This window comes from Fringilla coelebs (genome assembly GCF_963513975.1).
Source record: "Fringilla coelebs genome assembly, chromosome: 4".
NCBI lineage: Eukaryota > Metazoa > Chordata > Aves > Passeriformes > Fringillidae > Fringilla > Fringilla coelebs.
In genome coordinates, this window is record NC_140032.1 from 22,403,932 (window position 1) to 22,423,107 (window position 19,176).

A 19,176-nucleotide genomic window follows, 5' to 3' on the forward strand; every position below is an offset into this window, starting at 1 on the left:
ACAGGGCAAACACCTCCCTGCTTAGGATTTTCCTCTGCTTGAGGACCTTAGCTGGCACCATGCATGGGTACTCACAGGTAACCTTTCCATGAGCAGATTGTCAACCTGAATGTGCTGCTCCTTTGAGCGAGGTGAGTGGGGCTCACTGTCCCCACATTGGCACCTCCCTTGCCACACATAGTAGGAGAATGGGGCTGAGCAATCTCCTTCTTCTGCTGCATCAAGCCTTGACTGAGTAGAGTCCATGTGTGACTGCAACCCACATTCATGAAAACAGCCATTCACATCACTGTGGCTGAACTCAGACCAGAGCAGCACCAGCGAGAAGATAAACTATTTGGTCTTAGGACAGAATAGCTGGTGCTTGAAAACAGGCAATTTCCATCAGGCCCATGTTAACTCTTTCTCTTCACTTGCATATACATTTTGAAATTTTCTTCAACAGGGCTGTGTTCCATGACCTATTTTATCCCAGAGATGAATGTTCGGCAGCTGTTTGTAAATACACATCATCTGTTTACTAATACAAGAGTGAAAAATGTACTTGCTCTATTAAAATAAAATCAGTGACTTTAATAGCAGAACAGCTTGTGTTTGAAGGTCAGACTTTGGCATGGGAATAGTTCACGCTGAGAAGCAGCACCTTGGCATGCTCTAATGAAAACTGGCAGCGATTTGACTGAGCTACAAGCCCTCAGAAATCACACTGCACACAAACAGTGGTGTTTCTTGGACAGGATGGATGTAGATGGGTATGTGACTAATTCAGTTCAGTCCTCAGGATTCCCCCCTGGGAGCACGAGGAGAAGGAGGGTGGGCTGACATTCTCTGTCAGTTCAAAGTGCAGGGGTGGGCAGGACAGCGTGGGTATGGAATGGCTTAGGAGGCAGCCATCTGCAAGAGATGGCTCTTGGATGGAGGATGTGCACTCAGCAAGTGGGTTTGGGTTTGTTTAAATACTGGAGACAAGGTCAGGGTTGGGAGGGTTTTTTTAAGTTTTCTCTTATGTTTTTTCACATGTAGTTTCATTCCCACAGTTTATTGTGAACTATTATTTGTATATCTGAGTATCAGAATTAACATTAAGAGGTGTGGTAAGCTCATCTCACAACTACTGTCCCATTTTCACTGCTAGAAGAGTGTAATTTAGTTAATCTGTTCATCTGCTGCAGCATCCTGGAAGGTGGAATTTGCCTGTGTGACGTTGTTAGGAGCTTCCAGCTCACAAATTTGCCATCACTTTAAATCAAGTTTAGATTATATTTAATTAAACCAGTTTATCTGCCATCCATACTAATTACCAGAGTTCATCTTAACTATATACACTTCTGTTTCCCTAAAGTTTCAAAGCTGATTTCAAATGCAGGAATTCTTAAAATTAATTAATATAAGCACCAGACTCAAATTCCAATTAGATAAGCACACTCCATTAGATATGAAAGTAGGAATAAAAATACAGAATGGGTAATGCCAAGTGTCTTATCCAGACCACAGTTCTAGTTGAAGGAATGTTTTATCTATTTCATTTCTAAGATATTACAAAGTAGCACTACTCCTGCAGCGTGTTGTTTCATTTTCTGAACAAGACTCTGCATGTTAAGCTGCAGGGAGCAGCACCATGTTCTAAAACTAGAGCCAGTGGGGTTCTGCAGTATAAACAAAAAGTAGGAGAACATGGTTTTACCTATTGTAAACCTCAGGCAAAATATTTCCTATTTATCATTTAAAATTCTGCATTTTTCCTTTTTGTTGTTGTTGTTCCTGCAACTTCACCTATTTTATATCCCTAAGACCATTCTGTCTGCTGTCACATTTAAGTAACAGCAAACAATAACTGTGGATTGTTGCTCCCTTAATAACTAAGCTGTAGTCATGATTGATTTTAATTTAAAAATGCAAGAATAATTTTGGTTTATCTCACTAACTGAGTAATAACTCAGTTTTCAACAGAGTTTATTCTACTTGATCATGAAGGTATGATGCTCTGTGTTTTCATAAACTTGTATGCCAAAATTAACCTGTGTTAAGGCAAAAAAAAAAATAGAATACAAATTCTTCTATCACTGACTGATCTAGGGACCTCAGTTACTGTGAAGATAGAAAAATGAAGTATTTCAAATAAAGCAAACTACACCTTTAGCTTTTATCACAAGGTCCAGCAGCACCATTGCTTTGGAGCCAAAATAATATTGCTGTGTTGGCATAGTGCAACCCTCTGACTAATTAGCCTTGTTAGCTGTGTACTGCATTCTGCAAGGAAAGGATGACTTAGACACTGAAGTATGAGAGAAAATTAATGACTGTTGGTCCTAAGGAGGGAGCAACTCATCCATCCCTTTTATGTACTGACACAGGCAGCTCTAAGCTGAGAGTGCTGTTTATTTTATTCCATTCCTAAAGATTTGTAGGATGTGTCTGTATTCAGCCAGATCTGCAAGTGAAGTGAATTCTTGGTCCTCACTATCTAATACACTTTGACTGATGTCATAGGGGTGTCTTGGTGTGCATGGACTCCTTTTTGATAAAAAACAGGAAGATAACTCCAGGTTCTCACCAAATGCATTCCAAATGTTTGTGAGGTTTGAGCTCAGTGTAAAGGAAAATGCCCTGAAAAATATATGGCATTGACATTGGGTCCTTGGGAGCAGCTGCTTTACTCTGCAGCTTTGCTCCCACTAGCCCAGACAGGAGCCAGAGTCTTCCCAGGCAGTGTACAGGCAGCCTGGATAACCCAGCCAAACCTGCACGTTCTCCTGAGGATCACCACAGGTTACTGCAGGGGGTACTCAGCTCAGGTCCTAGGGCTGACCTCCCTCCTGAGGTGCTGCCAGCAGAAACTTGGTCAGCCATAAACTTGTCTAGTTGAGTCTTGAAGAGCTCCAAGAATGGAGGAGCTCCTCCTGGTGCCCAACCTGAACTTCCAAGATGTAATGTGTTATCATTGTCTTTGTTGTGCTCTCTGGCATGAAGAGCTTGGTTCCATCATCTTTGTAAATGCCTTGGAAGTAATTGTGGGCTGCATTGGCTCCCTCTTAGACTCTTCACGGGACTAAACATCCCAGATCCCTCCATCTGTGTAAGCCATGTGCTTTTGTCCTCTTTCTCAAAAGCCTCTCTATTTTCCTCCCCATCTCCTGATTTGGGGTGCCCAGAGCTGGGCACAGCATTGCTGGTGAAGCCAGGGAGTGCCAGGGAGAGGAGATGACTGCCCCAGAGAAACTGAGGCTACACTCATCCAGGGTTTCTTATTAAGAGTGCTCAGATTGGATATATGAGATCTACACTTTGGAGTTAGAATCTCACTCTGCATGGCGTGTGGACAGTCAAATGGAAAGTTTGTGATGTAACAAGGACTTTAATGTTTCTTGGACCATTGCTATCACGCATGAGCATAGTGTATTTTGAAATGTTAAAGCATAAATGCATTGCATTACATTATTCCACTTAGAGGGGATGTTTTCTGAAAGCGTATCTGACTTTTTCCCACATCAAAAGTTTGTAAAGGAATAACTGTGGTAATTCAGATAAATTGAATTAAACCTGAATGTACTTTTGAACCTTTTGTTACAGACTTTTTTACCTTGATGAAGATTTCAGGAGAAATATTTCTCTGGATGTTTCTGGATTGCTTTCTGTTCATGAAAATAAGTGGCAATTTTACCACACATTTGTGTAATATTTCAAAGATACACTTATACAGTGAGAAGGATTTTTTTTTGGTGTAATAAATTAAATTACAGATTTCACACTTTCCTAGATTTTTTAGATGAAAACAATATAAGTCTGTGACCATGATTCTATGAACAGACATCTGACTCAGGTCTATCAGTTGTGGCTCCGATTGTGGCTCTAAAGCATTGTTAGATTTGCATATATATGTCTCTTCTTTGCAACGATATGGGAAGCATCAAATCAGTTGTAATCTGTTGTTTTGTTTCAGGGCAGTTACACAAGTAATGCATTACCTGCAGTAGATGTTCCCCATCATTTATAAGTTAACACTTCATTTTTCATCACATGTCGCTCAGAGCTAGTGGTTTACAACAGTTTTGTTCTGTTTTTGGAAATAACTTAGCAACAGTGCTATCTCTGTGTGGTCTCAACTTAGTTACAATGTAGCAAAATCCATCCCATAGCATAGTCTTGTGAAAGAGAATAAAATGTATTATCTATACAAAATATCACTACTAACCAAATTTACTTCATATTTGACCGCATGTGCAAGTGATATGTTTTATATAAATGTGCTGAGATTCACTTGGATGTAGTGAATTTAATAATAATTTTGGTGTCATTGTCATGGTACTTCATTATCAAAACATCATTTTGCTTGGTAAGAATTGCATGATATCAGAACTGGGTATTTGGTTTTATAGGAGGAATCATCTGAGCAAAAGAAAAATAATACTAATAATGATGAATTATGGTTTGAAGATACTATTAGATTAAAGATGGTGAAGAAAGCGATACATTTGAGACAATGTTGTTAGTTCATGTTACTGATTTGTTTCTAAGCATTGAGATCTCTTTCATCTTTGGTATATCTCTTTTTTCCATGGTGTTTCTTATTTGTAAAATTCAGCTTGTTGGAAACCAAGTAGAAGTCAAAACAATAAAGAAATTCTGACGCTGAATTACAAAATGAATTCAGCTCCACTGAATTGTAATATGCTGCCACATTAAAATGTGTATGAAGCATAACTTTGACACATACAAACACATTTATGTGATTTTACATATATTTACACATGCTAATACTTCCCTGTGTTTGTACAACATACAGTTTGGGAATTAGATCCCAGCACTTGGTTTTCATTTAGCGCTCTGTGTGTGTTAAGGGTTCATTTCTAAGTGAAAAATCTGTGAACCTGACTAAAAGGAGTTTATATAAATGTTGTTAATAGCATCTTTTTCCACAATGCAGATACAATAGCAGAAAGGAGAGCCTTAAGAGAACATGTGTATCCTAAGCTGAGAGAATTCTGCAGAGAAAACTATGGCCTGGAATTTCAGGTAGGTTTTGTTGTGTTGAATCATGCATTCGTTTGACTTGAAATTAACTCTATTTAGAACAGATAACAAATTTAAATATCATTGGAAAAATAGAAAATTACAAAAACTTTATTTCACATAATCATATACAAAATTGTTGGGGTTGAAAGGGACCACTGGAGGTCATCTAGTCCATTTCCCCTGCTAAAACAGCTTCACCTGGAGCAAGTTGCATAGGATTGCATCCAAATAGGTTTTGAGTACCTCCAGAGGAGAAGACTCCACACCCTCTCTGGCCAGTCTGTTGCAGTGCACTGTCACCCTCTCAGTAAAGTTCTTCCTCATGTTTAGGTGGAGCTTGCTGTGCATCAGTTTCTGCCCATTGCCTCTTGTCCTGCTGCTTGGCACTACCAAGAAGAGCCTGGCTGCTTCCTCTTGACACCCACCTTTAGGTTATTTGTGTGCTTGGATAAAATCCCTCTCATCTGTGTCTTCTCCAGGCTAAACAGGCCCAGCTCTCTCAGTACTTTAATGTACTGATTGTACAGCAGATTTGAGGTAAATTACGAATAGATGAAAAAGTACCACCTCTCTTTTAGGTATTCAGAGTATATAAGAAGGAATAATGTTACATCTGAATTACTATGTTGTGTTTCTAGAAACCATATTTAAGTTCCACTTTAACGTGAAAAATAATTTAAACAGGTGAATGCCAAAACTGATTACCAAAATGAATTGAACATGCTGCATTTTTATTGTGATTATATACTATGGAACTTGCTTTCTTCAATGTCAACTGTAGCATTCCCATTGCTTCAGTAAGTTTATGTTTTCTTCTCTTTTTATGAGAGAAATAGACTCATACACATCTTTGGCAAGAGCCAGTTGGTAATGAAAAGAGTTGTATTTGATTAAAAACAGGTGTGTTTGGCATCACTGTTAAAGTCACTGGTACTTTAAATCAGGTATGTCCTAATTCACAGTCCTTTATATGTCAGCAGGCCTGGAACCATTTCTCTGCTAAGAGAAACAAATACAGCTTGTGATGTTGCAAAAATGTTCAGTCTTCCAAAAATTCTGGCTCTGCATCCACAAGTTTTCCTTGCATACTTAGTGACCCCAAAAATTCATCTCTCTAGAGTGTAGCTCGGAAACAGCTAACGCCTTCTCTGCAACATCCTGTTCCTCCCAGTGTATTATTCTTGATGCACATGCAGCTGGTTTTTAATCAAAATAACAAGTTCTTAAATTAGGATATTTGGTTTTAATTCCCTGAGTCACAGTGGAGTTGCTGAATCTTCATAATGGTAAATTCCAGTGATTTTTGATTATGGCTATAAAAGAATTTCATCTGAAGGTCCTAGCTCATCAGCTGATTGGGAAGTCCCAGCTGCAGTGGTACATGAAAAGAATAGCAAAAGATATTTAAATAATATTTTTCTTGTGATATTCATCGAAAATATCAACCCCTTATTTCTGTTATCTTTGAGGAGACTTCTTGGTGAAGGAAATGTCTCTTCCAAGTAAATCATAATCCACTGAATTCTTTGTGAGAGGACACATATCTTTCTTCAAACAGATTGTAATGTAATCTCTGGGGTAGGAAAAATTAACTTTACTCTAGTAAAGTTAATTCATGGAAGCAAATTATTTTATTGTATAGTTTCAACACCAGTATTTTTATGTGATATGAGGTCAACACCAGCATCTTTATGCGATGTGAAAGCCAGCTCAACTGACACAGTTCAAAAAACTGCTAGAAAGCTATCACATTTCTGGGGAAGCAAAGTAGGAAGTTGTACCAAAAAACCCAAGGAAAAGTAGCAAAGCCTTTTGAAAGAGACTCTGAGGTAGACTTTAGTAAGACCTTTTTTGTTTCTTATTCCAAGCCTGATACACTAAATTTCTTAGGTTAGCATGAAAAATCAAGACTACAGTTTTTCTTACAGTGTTAAAATATTATGTCATTTTCAGATACAGGGGTAAATTTATATTTCTCTGTGCAGAGCAGAGCACATAACTTTTCATCCTGGTATGTAATCTTCTATTGACCAAAGAAGAGCTACCTCACATGTGACTACCACAAATGCACTATTCAGGACACCCTCTACCTAATAAATCATGACCCAAATGAAAAGCATTTGGGTACATGCATACTGCAAGTTTCACTGAGTCACCTGGCTGCACTCAAAATGGTTTCAGTGGCTGCAAAGCGTAAGATCTGTGAAGTGTCTTCAATCACACTATGAATTTGTTAGCTTGATGGTCTTTTTGTCATTGTATTGGAAAATATTTCAGAAAAAGACACGCTTATGGCTAAGGAGGCAAATAAGCTGAGGAACAGGCTTCCAGAACTCATGGTGGTTTTGACCTGAAATACAGTACTTTTACAGGAGAGGATGGAGAGGTTAAAGAAAGTAGTTGTAATTGAAAATTTTGGGAGGCTAACCAAACATAGTTAATTAGCAACATACACTTCTGCAAAACAATGAGCTGTTTCAAATAATTTTCAACAGGATATATATGCTAGAAGGAAAGTAGAATTCTGTATGAATGGAAATTTTAATTCTTTTTTAAGCTCTTGGAAATTATAAAAATAAAATCATTTTATCTCCTAAGCAAAATCTGTGAAACTGTAGGATTGGTAGGACAAAAGCTAAAGTAAGCAAAAGGAAACATGAAAAATGTCCTGTTAGGTGACTAGTGTGGACTTGAACTAGAGCAGCGTCAGTCCACTGTGGGTAAGGAACTCTTGCAGAGGGCACTAGTTGTCATATGACCTTGGCAGCCCTGCTGAAAGTTTGAGTGAGTGTTTGTCACACAGTTTTCCAAGTATAAGTAAAAACATGCTTCAGAATCAGATATCATTGTCTCCTTGTTCCATTTCTTTAATTTTTTAAATGCTATTTATTTTAGTTAGCATAATGATCAACTGATGAGACGTTTACTTTAAAATTTGTGGTGTCTTCAGGGGTTTGTTTGGCAAAATATTTACTCTTGGAGGACCAAATTGCATCATGTTAAGATACTCTGCACCAAAACTGTTACCCCATAAAATAAAAAACAGCCACTGAGCCCCTGCGATTATCTGGTACTCCAGGGAGTTTCTTCTTCATATTTTCAGAATTAATGTGATTTCTGAATAGTTAATTAAAATAGAAATTGCTTTCACATTTCAGAAGAACCTCAGCAGCACAATAAATTCGTTCAACAAGTAATTAAAACATTTTTTACTGTATGCTAAGATTGGTATCTGAAGGATTTTATAATGAGAATATTTAAGTTTTATCATACATCATGCAAGTAATCACAGATTATTACAATGTGAAGTTCGATAATAAAGTTGTATTAATAAATAACAGAAAGCAGAGAGAAAGAAGGGAACACTTTTTTTCCTAATGAGACTAAAAAGAAAGGACCAAAAAGAAATCTGTGCAAGTGAGGGAAATAGGAAAGTTATTTGAAATGCAGTTTTGTAGGGCAGAAAATGCATGTTCCTGCAATATTTTTCAACAGAGTTTCTGTAAAAAGTAAAGATATTGAGTGTATTTTCTTGGCAGTGTAAGCTACACTTACGCATTCCATACCTGGGTTTTTTCACTCATCGTGAGTCACACAGGACACTGCCTGTCATGTTTAGTAACAATGTGCCTGCTGCAGCAAACACTGATGTGAGTCACAAACTTTTAAGGCAGAAATAATCAATGAAACTATTGATAGTGCAATTACACATCGGCATAAATAGCTCTAGGATTTGGTCTTAAACCTTGGTCTTGGCAGGAGAAATTTCCCAAGAAGATTAACCAGCTGGAAAACTGCTGAAATTTAGTTATACATCAACTCATTATTAGTTCTTATACAACAGCTAATTTTATTATTCTGTTTCTCGCAGACTGCTTCCACAGAACAAACAACACTAAAATTAACTGTAATTTTGTACTATATTCATGGATTGACACAATTTTGATTGGTTTTTTTAAATTATTCATTTAGACTTTTTTTTTGCTACAGTTGCATACAAAATGTTAAGAATCAGTAGTAAATGAGAGAGTAGTAGCCTGTACCATGAGTTTTGTTCCAAAAGTAAATCATACATGTGATCACTACCTTTGTAAATTTGATTTCCCACTGTAAGACTTCAGCCTTTAGTTAAAATGAAGTCACAGGTCATCACTTAATTTGTTCAAATAAGTGTAACATGAATAAGTTTCTTGCAGGAGCTTGTTTGCAACTAATTAGGGTCATAAAACTGAGTCTGTAGCTAAATATGAAAGGCTGGACAGCAAGCTCTCTGCCACTGCATGTCTCTACAAGCTCTGCTTCCAAAGCACAAGGATCAGCTAACAAAGAAGTATGATAATGTAAAACCATTGCTATTCTTTCTTTTGAGCCATGTGCATAGGATAAGTTTGTATCCTGTGGATAGAAGTGACACTGGGTGTCAAGTCATGGTCTTGACTGTGATCCACAGTGAGATTCCCATTAATTTTCATGGAGCCAGGACTTTTTTTCAATTCTTTTGTCATTATTCTTACCTACCCATTATATGCAATCTAGTAGAAAAGGGTAAAAGGCTGCATCAAATCAGGATCTTGTCATGCTAATCTCCATATGACTATGAAATGAGAGACTGTCCCAGGAGGGACTGTCTGGGAGGGAAAGTAAGAGGCTGGAATTCTCATTTGTACAAGGAAACCCTGCCAGTCTGTGTAAGGACTGGATGTAGAACTCATTGCATTCTACCACACTGAAGAGCAAAGCTTAGTGCACAGGATGTTGGCAAAGCTCATTTTCTATTTGATTGGTAGAAAGAGCATATGATAAGTGACTATGTTGCATACTGTTTTCCAGGTCATAGACTTGTACTGGGGAGTTGAAGCAGATGAATGGGACAGTCCTGAGTTGCAGAAGACTCGCATGAAGCTGCTTGAAGATTGCTTGAAAAGTTCTGCAGGTCCATGTTTTGTTGTGGGTATAAAAATAATGTTTTACTTTACAAGAAAAATATAATGTTATAACATGCGTGATTCAGTAACAAATGCATGATTTTCTTCTTTCTAAAATACTTTATGCTCATTGCTGTGCATTTGCAATGCAAATATTTCTATGTGCAACTCTGTAGATTAACAGTGATTACTCAGTATTAGTGGAGAGGAAACAAGGATCTTTAGTGATCAGTCCTCATAGCAAGGTGGGTATGACTGTATGACTGTACTACTATCACAACAGAATTATTGACAGCTTGTTTAAGGAGGCCACAGTTAATTAATTCTTGGTTCTTCTCACACATGCATTATCAGCTGACCTAGAAAGACTTACAAAAAAGCAGCAGCAACAGCAAAGAACAATCTGCTCTGATCAGCATTTGCTGTTTCATGTCACAAACTTAGGACAATTTGGTATGGCCGGTATTAGAGCCTGAAAAGACTGGAGGTCAGTGACAACCTGAGGAGGCTCTGAGTGTGTGATGTCACAGAATCACTAGGTTGGAAGGGACATTCAAGTCATTGAGTCCAACCCATGCCCTAACCCCTCAACTAAGCCATGACACCAAGTGCCACATCCAATTTTTTAAACACATCCATGAATGGTGACTCCACCACCTCCCCAGGCAGGCCATTCCAGTACTTTATCACTCTTTCCATAAAAAACTTTTTTCCTAACATCCAACCTATATTTCCCTTGGTGAAGCTTAGGACACAGCAGAACATGACTGTGACCTCTCATTCTGTCAGTTGTTGCCTGGAGAAAGAGACCAACCAACCCCCACCTGACTACAACCACCTTTCAGGAAGTTGTAGAGGGTGATAAGGTCCCCTCTGATATACTGATATGCAACTGATTGTTCTCTCCATGGTCTCTTGCTAGACTTCAATGCAAAACAGTCTTAAGACCATGCTTTCACTATCCCAAATGTTCTTTTATATATTATATTTGCCAAGAAAATACTTTACAAAAGGTACACAGTTTTTCTCATTTGCGTCTAAATGTAGCTAAGTCAACTCTAAATCTTAGTCTTGTCATAATAAGGCAGAGAAAAAACCGCAAGTCCTTGATTATTTTTTTAAGTGAAGAATGTTAAGGAGTTTGTGAACTGAGTCCAGTGGATGGAAAGGATACAAAACACTGCCTGCTGTGAAGGCTGGAGATCACGTTTCTCCATGCCAAAGATCAGACAAGGACCAACCTTGCGTGTGTCATTCTGTACTTCTGTCACACCCTTACAACCATCTCTGGCTCTTATTCTTTCACCTTTTTGCCTCAGTACCTTATTTAGCTTCAGAGCCCTGGAGAACAAAGGCTTTACCATAAGAACCCAGCATCTGGAGTACAGAGTCTGGGCTGGGTTTGATGCTGTCATGACACAAGGACACACTGGCCCAGATCTCCAGAGAGTTTGGGTGGCTTTCATCTTGTGTGACTATATTTAGTTTTCTGGGTTTATTTTTCTACTTTCTATCTTCCCTTTGATGAAAAAAACAGAGTTGGAACAGAAAGGCATGGAGGTTTTCATGTAGCAACACCCAGTGTCCTTAGACACGATTTGTAAAATCTCTGATAGTGAAAGAAACCTTGTCACATACTATTGCTGCATATTTTAGCAGCTCACAGTCCTGAAGCTTTTAAAAATTGCCTGCCTGATATTGTTACTAAAGAAATCAAGCTGAATCAGATTTTTTAAACAGAATGAAGCAGTTAGCAAAGAGGTTGCAGTAAGCCAATGACTTCAATGTTTATTTCAGGTTTTCCAAGTATGGGCCAAAGTAGTAGCACTCCCAGTGACTAGACTGGCAAAACCACAGAAATCTGCTTATGCACATTTATTTTTCTCTCTGTTGTACCATAGTGAGATGGGGTTTATTTAATTTACAACAAAAATTGAAGATGATTCTACTCCAACAAGCATAATTATTTTTAATTTATAGTAACATAATGAAAAATTTATTTTGGCACTGAAGGCTTTGGGCAGCATGCCATTTCTTCAGAAAATTCTATAAAATGTGCCACTTCTTTTCAGCTGGTGGGTTTTTTGGTTGGGTTTTTTATGTTTTGTTTTTTTTTTGTAGTTATCAATTACCACTTTTTGAATTGAGACAAACATCTGGGATTAAATTGAAATATTCAGAATTAGCTACTTGATATATACTGATTTTAGAAAGTGTTTTTTAATGGCAGTTTTTGCCTGCATTGTAATTGCGGATGGAGAGAAAATGAAATTCAGTCCTTAAATTAGTGCAGTGAATAAGTTGGATGTCCCAAGCTTTTCTCCAAATATGAAACAATATAATCAAAATTAACACATACTTGTAAGCACAAGGAGGAGACAGTTCTGAAAAAAAATGCAAAACTAATTTCCTGTGAACACTGACTTTGGGAATTACAGTTCTTCTCTTCACTGCTGCCTGACCTCTACTAATACTTGATTCAGTTAAGGGAGAGGGAAGTTGTTTGGATTTTGGTTAGGCTGGGGTTATTTGTTAGGTTGTGGGTTTTTTGGGGGGATTTTTCTGCTGCATAAAATCAGTGCCTGTTATATTATCATTTAAATAATTTAGATACTCATAGCTTTTACTCTGTGTAAATACATACTGTGCTCTTTTTGGTCTACAGAATAACTTATGAAGACTAATTTATGAGGAGAAAATACTTTTCATACAAATTTTATGCAGATATCTTGTCTTTGGAATCTACTTGGGAAGATTGAAATGCAGTATATTTATTAAATTGTGGGCTGCTTAAACTCTACATTGCACAACAATACCAAAGAAAAAACAGATTTAGTGCATCACTGGAACCTTTACATTTACATACATCCTGCAAATTATAACACATAGGTGCTTTTCCATCTGCCTGAACTGCTGTCCTTGCACGACTATGTCCTGAGAGATTGCAAAATGAAGAAGAGAAATGGAAATTAAAAGTCAGTCTGTTACCTGTAAAGATTTGCTCAATTAATGCTTGGGATTGTACAAACCTTAAAGGTTATCTCCACCTATAATTTAAAACATCTGGGCCAAAGAATATTAAAAACATTCGCAACGTACCCTGAACAGCATCTGGAATTTACATTAGCCCTCTCAAATTACCAGCAGCTGTTCTTAATCTGAACCTGTTAGCGGCATCCACAACCAGTTCTCTTCCTTGTTTGCTGATGGAGAACAAGTGACCACACAGAGATACAAGAATCACCAAACATTTTGAATTGGCTCTCACCATGCCCTCAAGAGTTGCCACATCTAAACAAATGCAACCTGAGCTCTTGCTTTGTGTTTTGACTGGTCTGCTGAGGTACCCACAGAGTATTTCTGAAGCTTCTCTTTCCACAAACTTATTGGGGATGTATAAAAGCTCTTTTCTGCACTTTCAGTCCAGGGCAAGCCAGGAGGAAGTGACTGACAGGCCTGAATTCAGGAGCAACACATGAATCCCTTCCTGAATAGTTCCTAGGGAAGCATAACACTCTTTCAACTTCCATAGACCTAAAGAATCTAGCATTATAAATTTGGAATTCCAGTAGTATTTTAAAAGAATATTAGCAATTTACAATATTTGGCATGTCCTTAAATCATACTGAAATTGAAGAGGAAGTATGGTAAATTGTGGACTGGGATGTTTCAACTGTTTGTGTCTTTGTGTTATTCAGTCTAATGCATGCTTTAATTGTTCCATGAAAGATATTGCTGCAGTCTCTCTTCTTAGTACAAATGGTTGATAATTCATTTTGAGTACATTCCAGCTCAGAGAAAATTCCAAATTATATAATTACTGTTCTGCTGGATCTTGTCAACTCCAGTTTCAGTTCTGGTGTTACTTTAAGGTTTATTCCTAATGTAAACTAAATACACACAAGGTCTGGAATGCCTAAGTTATATTTTGCTTTTGCTTTCCTGGGAAATTCTCCACGCACTTTAAGTTAGGGAGGCAAGAGTCAGCCAAATGTATCTATACTAAAACATCCATTTCAGGGGGAATGCTAAGGACCCAGTGCTTTTGGGGAATTCAGCAGAAGTTATCTGTGCTTGGGCATTTCAGTATTTCATTTTCCCTAAGGACACAGTTCTATTTATTTTTATATATTTGTTTATGACTGAATGAAGATAAATACATAGAGACAGACATGGCAGAACAGTCCACCTCTTCCAGCAAAGTAAATTCCAAGAAAGAAATATCAAATTATTACTTTTCTTCTCACTCTGCATCTGATTTTAAAACCATAAAATAAGAACTCCCTCTAATATAGGTGGGTTTGGGGTCATATCAGGAATGGCTCCATAAGACTTCTTGGCATTGAGTCTGGAGTAAAGTACATGTCTGCAGATATTAATCCTGCTTTAGATGGACTTGACCAACAGGAAAGATTCTTCTGTAAATCATCAAAGTAGAGCTTTGTGTATTTTGAAACCCTTCAAAACAAAGTGATCCATTTTAAAGACAAAATACACAACTTTCCCCCCAGCAGACTTTGCTCTTCTTTCACAGCCTCCAGACTAAAAGGCAAAGGATTTCTATCCCTTTCCCTATAGTTTGGCTCTGAACAACACATGGACACAGAAAGGGAAATCAAGCATGAGGTGATATTACATGATTAAGCTATTGTGAGTGAATTCCTTCATCTGCTTTAGGGATGGGAATGTATTTTCCTGTGAATCATCTCTGATTCTTTAAATCTTAAATACTTACCTTTTTTTTTATACTTTGCCCATTGGAAACAGGGACAAGATTGATCAGACAGCTTTTCCATGTAACACAGAAACTGCATAGGTTTTTATGTAGCCTAAAAATAACTTGTATTTTTCAGTCAGAAGACTGCACATATTTTCTGCTAAGCCACTGTACTTCTTTTTCTTGACAATTTCTGGTGCTGTGTTCCAGAAAGGTTAAGTATTACATTTAATATGAATGACCATATTAGCCAGAATACGATTAACACGAAGTCATATTTCCATCATTCTATGTAATGTGTAGAGGAAGAAATAGGCTGCATGAGATTTATGCAATTTATTTTCTCATGACCCTCAAGAACTTTACCAAACCATCTTCTGAGGTAGTACTGTAATCAGTTAAATGTAATGATCTGCCCTGCAAATGAATCTGTAGGTCAAAAATCCAGCATCAACTATTCCGCAGAAATGAGAGAGATGGAGGGGATTCTAAACCTTGCAGTGCTATTTCTGTGTAAAGAAACAGCATACTTTACAATATTTAGCAGGCAGCTGGTAAGTTCAAAGAGAGATATTAATAGTGCTGCTAGTACCTAGCATATATGCCTTCCTTTTTCTCAAATATGGACATCCAGTTCACTTCTCCAATGCAGACCCAGAAAGAAACACCCACCCAAAAAGTAACTAGTTCACTTTTCAGTCTGATTATTGTTAAATCCAGCTAGCAGTAGCTGGGTCTCTTTTTTTCTTTCTTTCTTTTTTCTTTTTTTTCTTTTTTTTTTTCTTTTTTGAATAATCAGCATGTATAATTTCACAGGATCCCTCTTTCTTCAATGAAGGATGCTAATTTACAAAGTAAAATAAGAAAATGCATCAGTGTAATACATAGTGATACTGTTATGCATCCTTAAGTTGCTGCCTCTTCTCTGTTAAAATATTTGCATTTAGTGCAATGTGCTTTCTTGGAGTTTGTGTCCTGTTAATATGCAATGTAATAAGCTTCTTTCTTTTGTAACTGGAGAACCTCACACAGTAACCTTTTATTTCATTCCACCTTGAAAAAATGAAGCATCAAAAACTAGGGAGTTTTTGCTTAGAAAACCAGGGAGACTGCAATTATTGTGAGTAAATTACGTGTTCTTTTCTTCTTAGCTCTTTTGCATAGTACAGAAATTACTTTAATGCTTGAAACTGTTTTAAAATACTTTAGTACACCAGTGCTACTCATGGCTGGAAGCACAGTTCACCAGATGGCCACATGCTTTGGCAGACTGTATCCTCTGCCTCTCAGTCATACAAGTGCATGGCACAGGCAAGACTGTTTTCATTCAGGTGAGTGACACATTGTAGTTTTGCTATGTTTTTTTCATTACCATGGACATCTGCTGCAGAATTTTTAAACTTTTGCCTAATGATCTGACCCATTACCTGCAGGGCAGTACTTAACATTCATTGTTTGTATGCTTACCATTAATTGTAAGTCAAATAACCTACTATGTAAAAATTAGTGTTAGAAAAGTCATAAAGATATCCCAATAGAAAGGCACTATTTCACTTTTAACTCGATCTAAGCTCTTTGTCTCGCTGTTTAACACATAAATACCATCCCAAAATTGGAATGCAGAAACTAAGCTGCCTTTCTGATAAATACAAGAAAAAGCATATTTCATAGAAAATAAAGATATGGCCCCTCTTTGCATACCAAGTATACCAAAGAGGGCAGTAAGAACGTGGAAGAGTGCCAGCTTTTGACTCCAGGGTTTGGGGCCCAGAAGCCAGTGCCCTGTCTTCCCAGGGACTACACTGACAGGCTCAGAGCATCTTCCTCCTCTCTGACTCCAGGACACCTGTGTCCCTGGGTGCTCAGGAAGGCACATTAAACAGCAGTAGGAGGAGAAGCTTTTCCATTTCCCTGTTAGCCACTCTACACCTGAGAGATGCAAGACAGTGTTTCAAATCCCAATTCTTTCTGGCTTGGATGAGTGTTGTGATTATTTTACAAAGCAAGGAAGGTTACACCACCATGCCTTCCTCTAAAAGACAGTATTGATCTCCCTGCTGTTTCCAACAAAGGTGCATTTCCCCTTCTCTGTAAGAAGGGCACTGATTTCCACAGACAAGGTTATTGACTTCAGTCTGGGCTATGGGCTACAGTCTTTTAGTAAAGCTAACCCTTTTGATTTGTTTTTCTACCCAGTTCCACTCTTGTCAAGTTTTACAGGACCTGTCAGAGAGTTGACAGAAATCTGGACTGCGGTAGGAATTACCTGCAAGGTCCTGAGCTTAATGTCAAAGGAAAATGTACATGCCTGTCAAGAAATCTCCCATGCAATTTCAAAAATAGAGCAAAGTGAGAATAACACATTTGTTTGAAGGAGAATCACAGTGAGTGTGCTCCTCAGGTCTTTAGGCGGGGGTAGGCAAAATATCCAGTTCTTCCTCTATGCTATCTTTATTCACTGACCTCTTCCCTAATTATAACTTTTTTGACTGATTTTCTCACCTGCATCTATGCTCAGGCTGATCAAAGACCCAGCAATAATAGGCAGTGAAGGAAAAGGCAACAAAATGCATTTGGTGCTGCGTGATCCTGTAGAAGACAGGGAGATTGTGGAGAAAGACCATTAATATTTTCTCAGCCAGGAGAGAGTTCTGATGAAGCAAACTGTTTCAAGGAAGTGGGTCATGAATTTCTTCTGAGAAAGCATGTTCACTCTGTATGATAGACTGGTAGCTCCTACACACCATGTCCTGAGAAATTACTCATCCTTGTTTCATCCCTACCACTAGGGAAAGCTTTGAGATTTAAAAATACTGCACTGTGGGTGAAGTTCAGAGTTGAGGGAATTGGGTCATTTACAGCCAGGTTTTGCCAGTCTCTTTAATTTTCTGAAAGACAGGTCAAGCATCAAGAAACTTCACCATCATTTTCTTCTTTTCTACACCTTTTATGTCAGAAACTGTACACACAGCAAAACACTTCAGCACTTGCACCTCATCCTTCCAGTCCTAATTGCAGTCAGTTTTCTTACAAGGTAGTTCAACAATCCTTTTTGTTTCTCATGAAACTGAAACCAAGACCTGTCTCCAGTTTCTGAAACTCATATAGTCCCCCCCAGGCTGCTCCTGCAGTGCCTCCAGGGAAAAAGGGAAAACAGAAATTGGGCATGGTTCTGTGAAACAACACACTGCACTATTTCTCAAGCTAGGGAACATGAATATATATCCTGGCAGGTGGAAAAACAATTCTTAGTACAGAAACATCTTCATTATGCCTTCAGTTTCCTATTCGCTTCAGCAACTTCAATTAAAAATTGTATTTCTTGTGTTTTCTACAGTGAGCTGAAGTTCTAAAATTAATTCTGTTTATTCACAGCTTCAACCTATCTCCATAGGTTGAAGCAAATGAAATGAAAAAGCAAATGAAAATATTTGATACTGCCTGTGGTATCATTTTCCCCTTAAAAACTAAAAAGGACAAATATTGTAAAAAACCAGTTTCATCGCTGCTGATGCATAAATACACATCCTTTGCATATCAAAATAGAAATATTCAAAACAAAAGACTTATTTTGCAAGCTATCATTCGCCTCATTTTATGGATAGGCAGTCTGAGTCAGTGGCAAAAGTATCAGGAACTTAGAAGTTTCCGTACTGAGATGTAGTAAAAGTAGGAAAGAGGATTTAAGAGATCTGCAGCAGCTCTAATGTTCTGTCTGATTAGCTGCACTGCCTTACAGCTCTTGGCAAAGAAGAAAACTGCTGCTCTAAAAGACACTTTGACCTGTACATCCCAGAAATCACAGATTATGACATTTTTGTGGGTTTTTTCATATTTTTAATTTCTAGTGGTGGTATTTTTGGGAAACTTAATACCAGTGCAACATAACTTTTCTCCTTTGATAGGCAAGAAAAGCCATCAAATGTATTTATTTATTTATTTGGAGGACTTTCTCCCTGTGTTTCTATCATGAGGTCCTTACACTGTACCTCATTGCAGCTAGAAGTACAATAAAAAGGAATAGAGGCAGCAATTTTCAGGACATCTCCTGGGCACCAGCTACTCTAGAACTCCAACTTCCTAAAACTTGGCTTAGTTTAAGCATAGTATTACAGCTTTCTTCACCTTGGTTTCAGTTTCTGGTACAACAGCTTGGAGTTTGTCCTAACAAGCAATTAACAGGTATATTCCATTGAGAGGAATTGAAGTAAACATACTCTTCTGGCTTTAGATCTGATGATTCACTATTGTTTAGCTATTCACATTTCGGCATTGAATTTGAAATAAGTTGGCTATTGTTCCCTTAACTTATAAAAAAATAATAAAATAGGATATTGTTTTTTGTTAGTTTTTTGGTAGTAAATTGTTGATTTCAAGGCCTGGCAGGCAGGGACCCAGCCAATCCTGTTACTTTAATTTTCTTTTTTTTTTCCCAAAATATGTCTGGCTGGACCTGCACATTTTATATCACATAAGTGATTTATACAGGATACTGTTAGAACAGAGTTATCATATACCTGC

At 37.7% G+C, this 19,176-nt stretch overlaps 1 protein-coding gene across 1 annotated transcript in view; it reads left to right on the forward strand.

Moving 5' to 3' along the window:
• NWD2 (NACHT and WD repeat domain containing 2) overlaps positions 1 to 19,176 on the forward strand; it is a gene marked incomplete at both ends in the record, with an annotated part of 48,995 nt that overhangs the window by 15,109 nt on the left and 14,710 nt on the right. The window contains 2 exons of the mRNA XM_084204603.1: positions 4,925 to 5,013; positions 9,844 to 9,960. Coding sequence (XP_084060729.1) covers positions 4,925 to 5,013; positions 9,844 to 9,960 — 206 coding nt within the window. The remainder of the gene's footprint in view (positions 1 to 4,924; positions 5,014 to 9,843; positions 9,961 to 19,176) is intronic.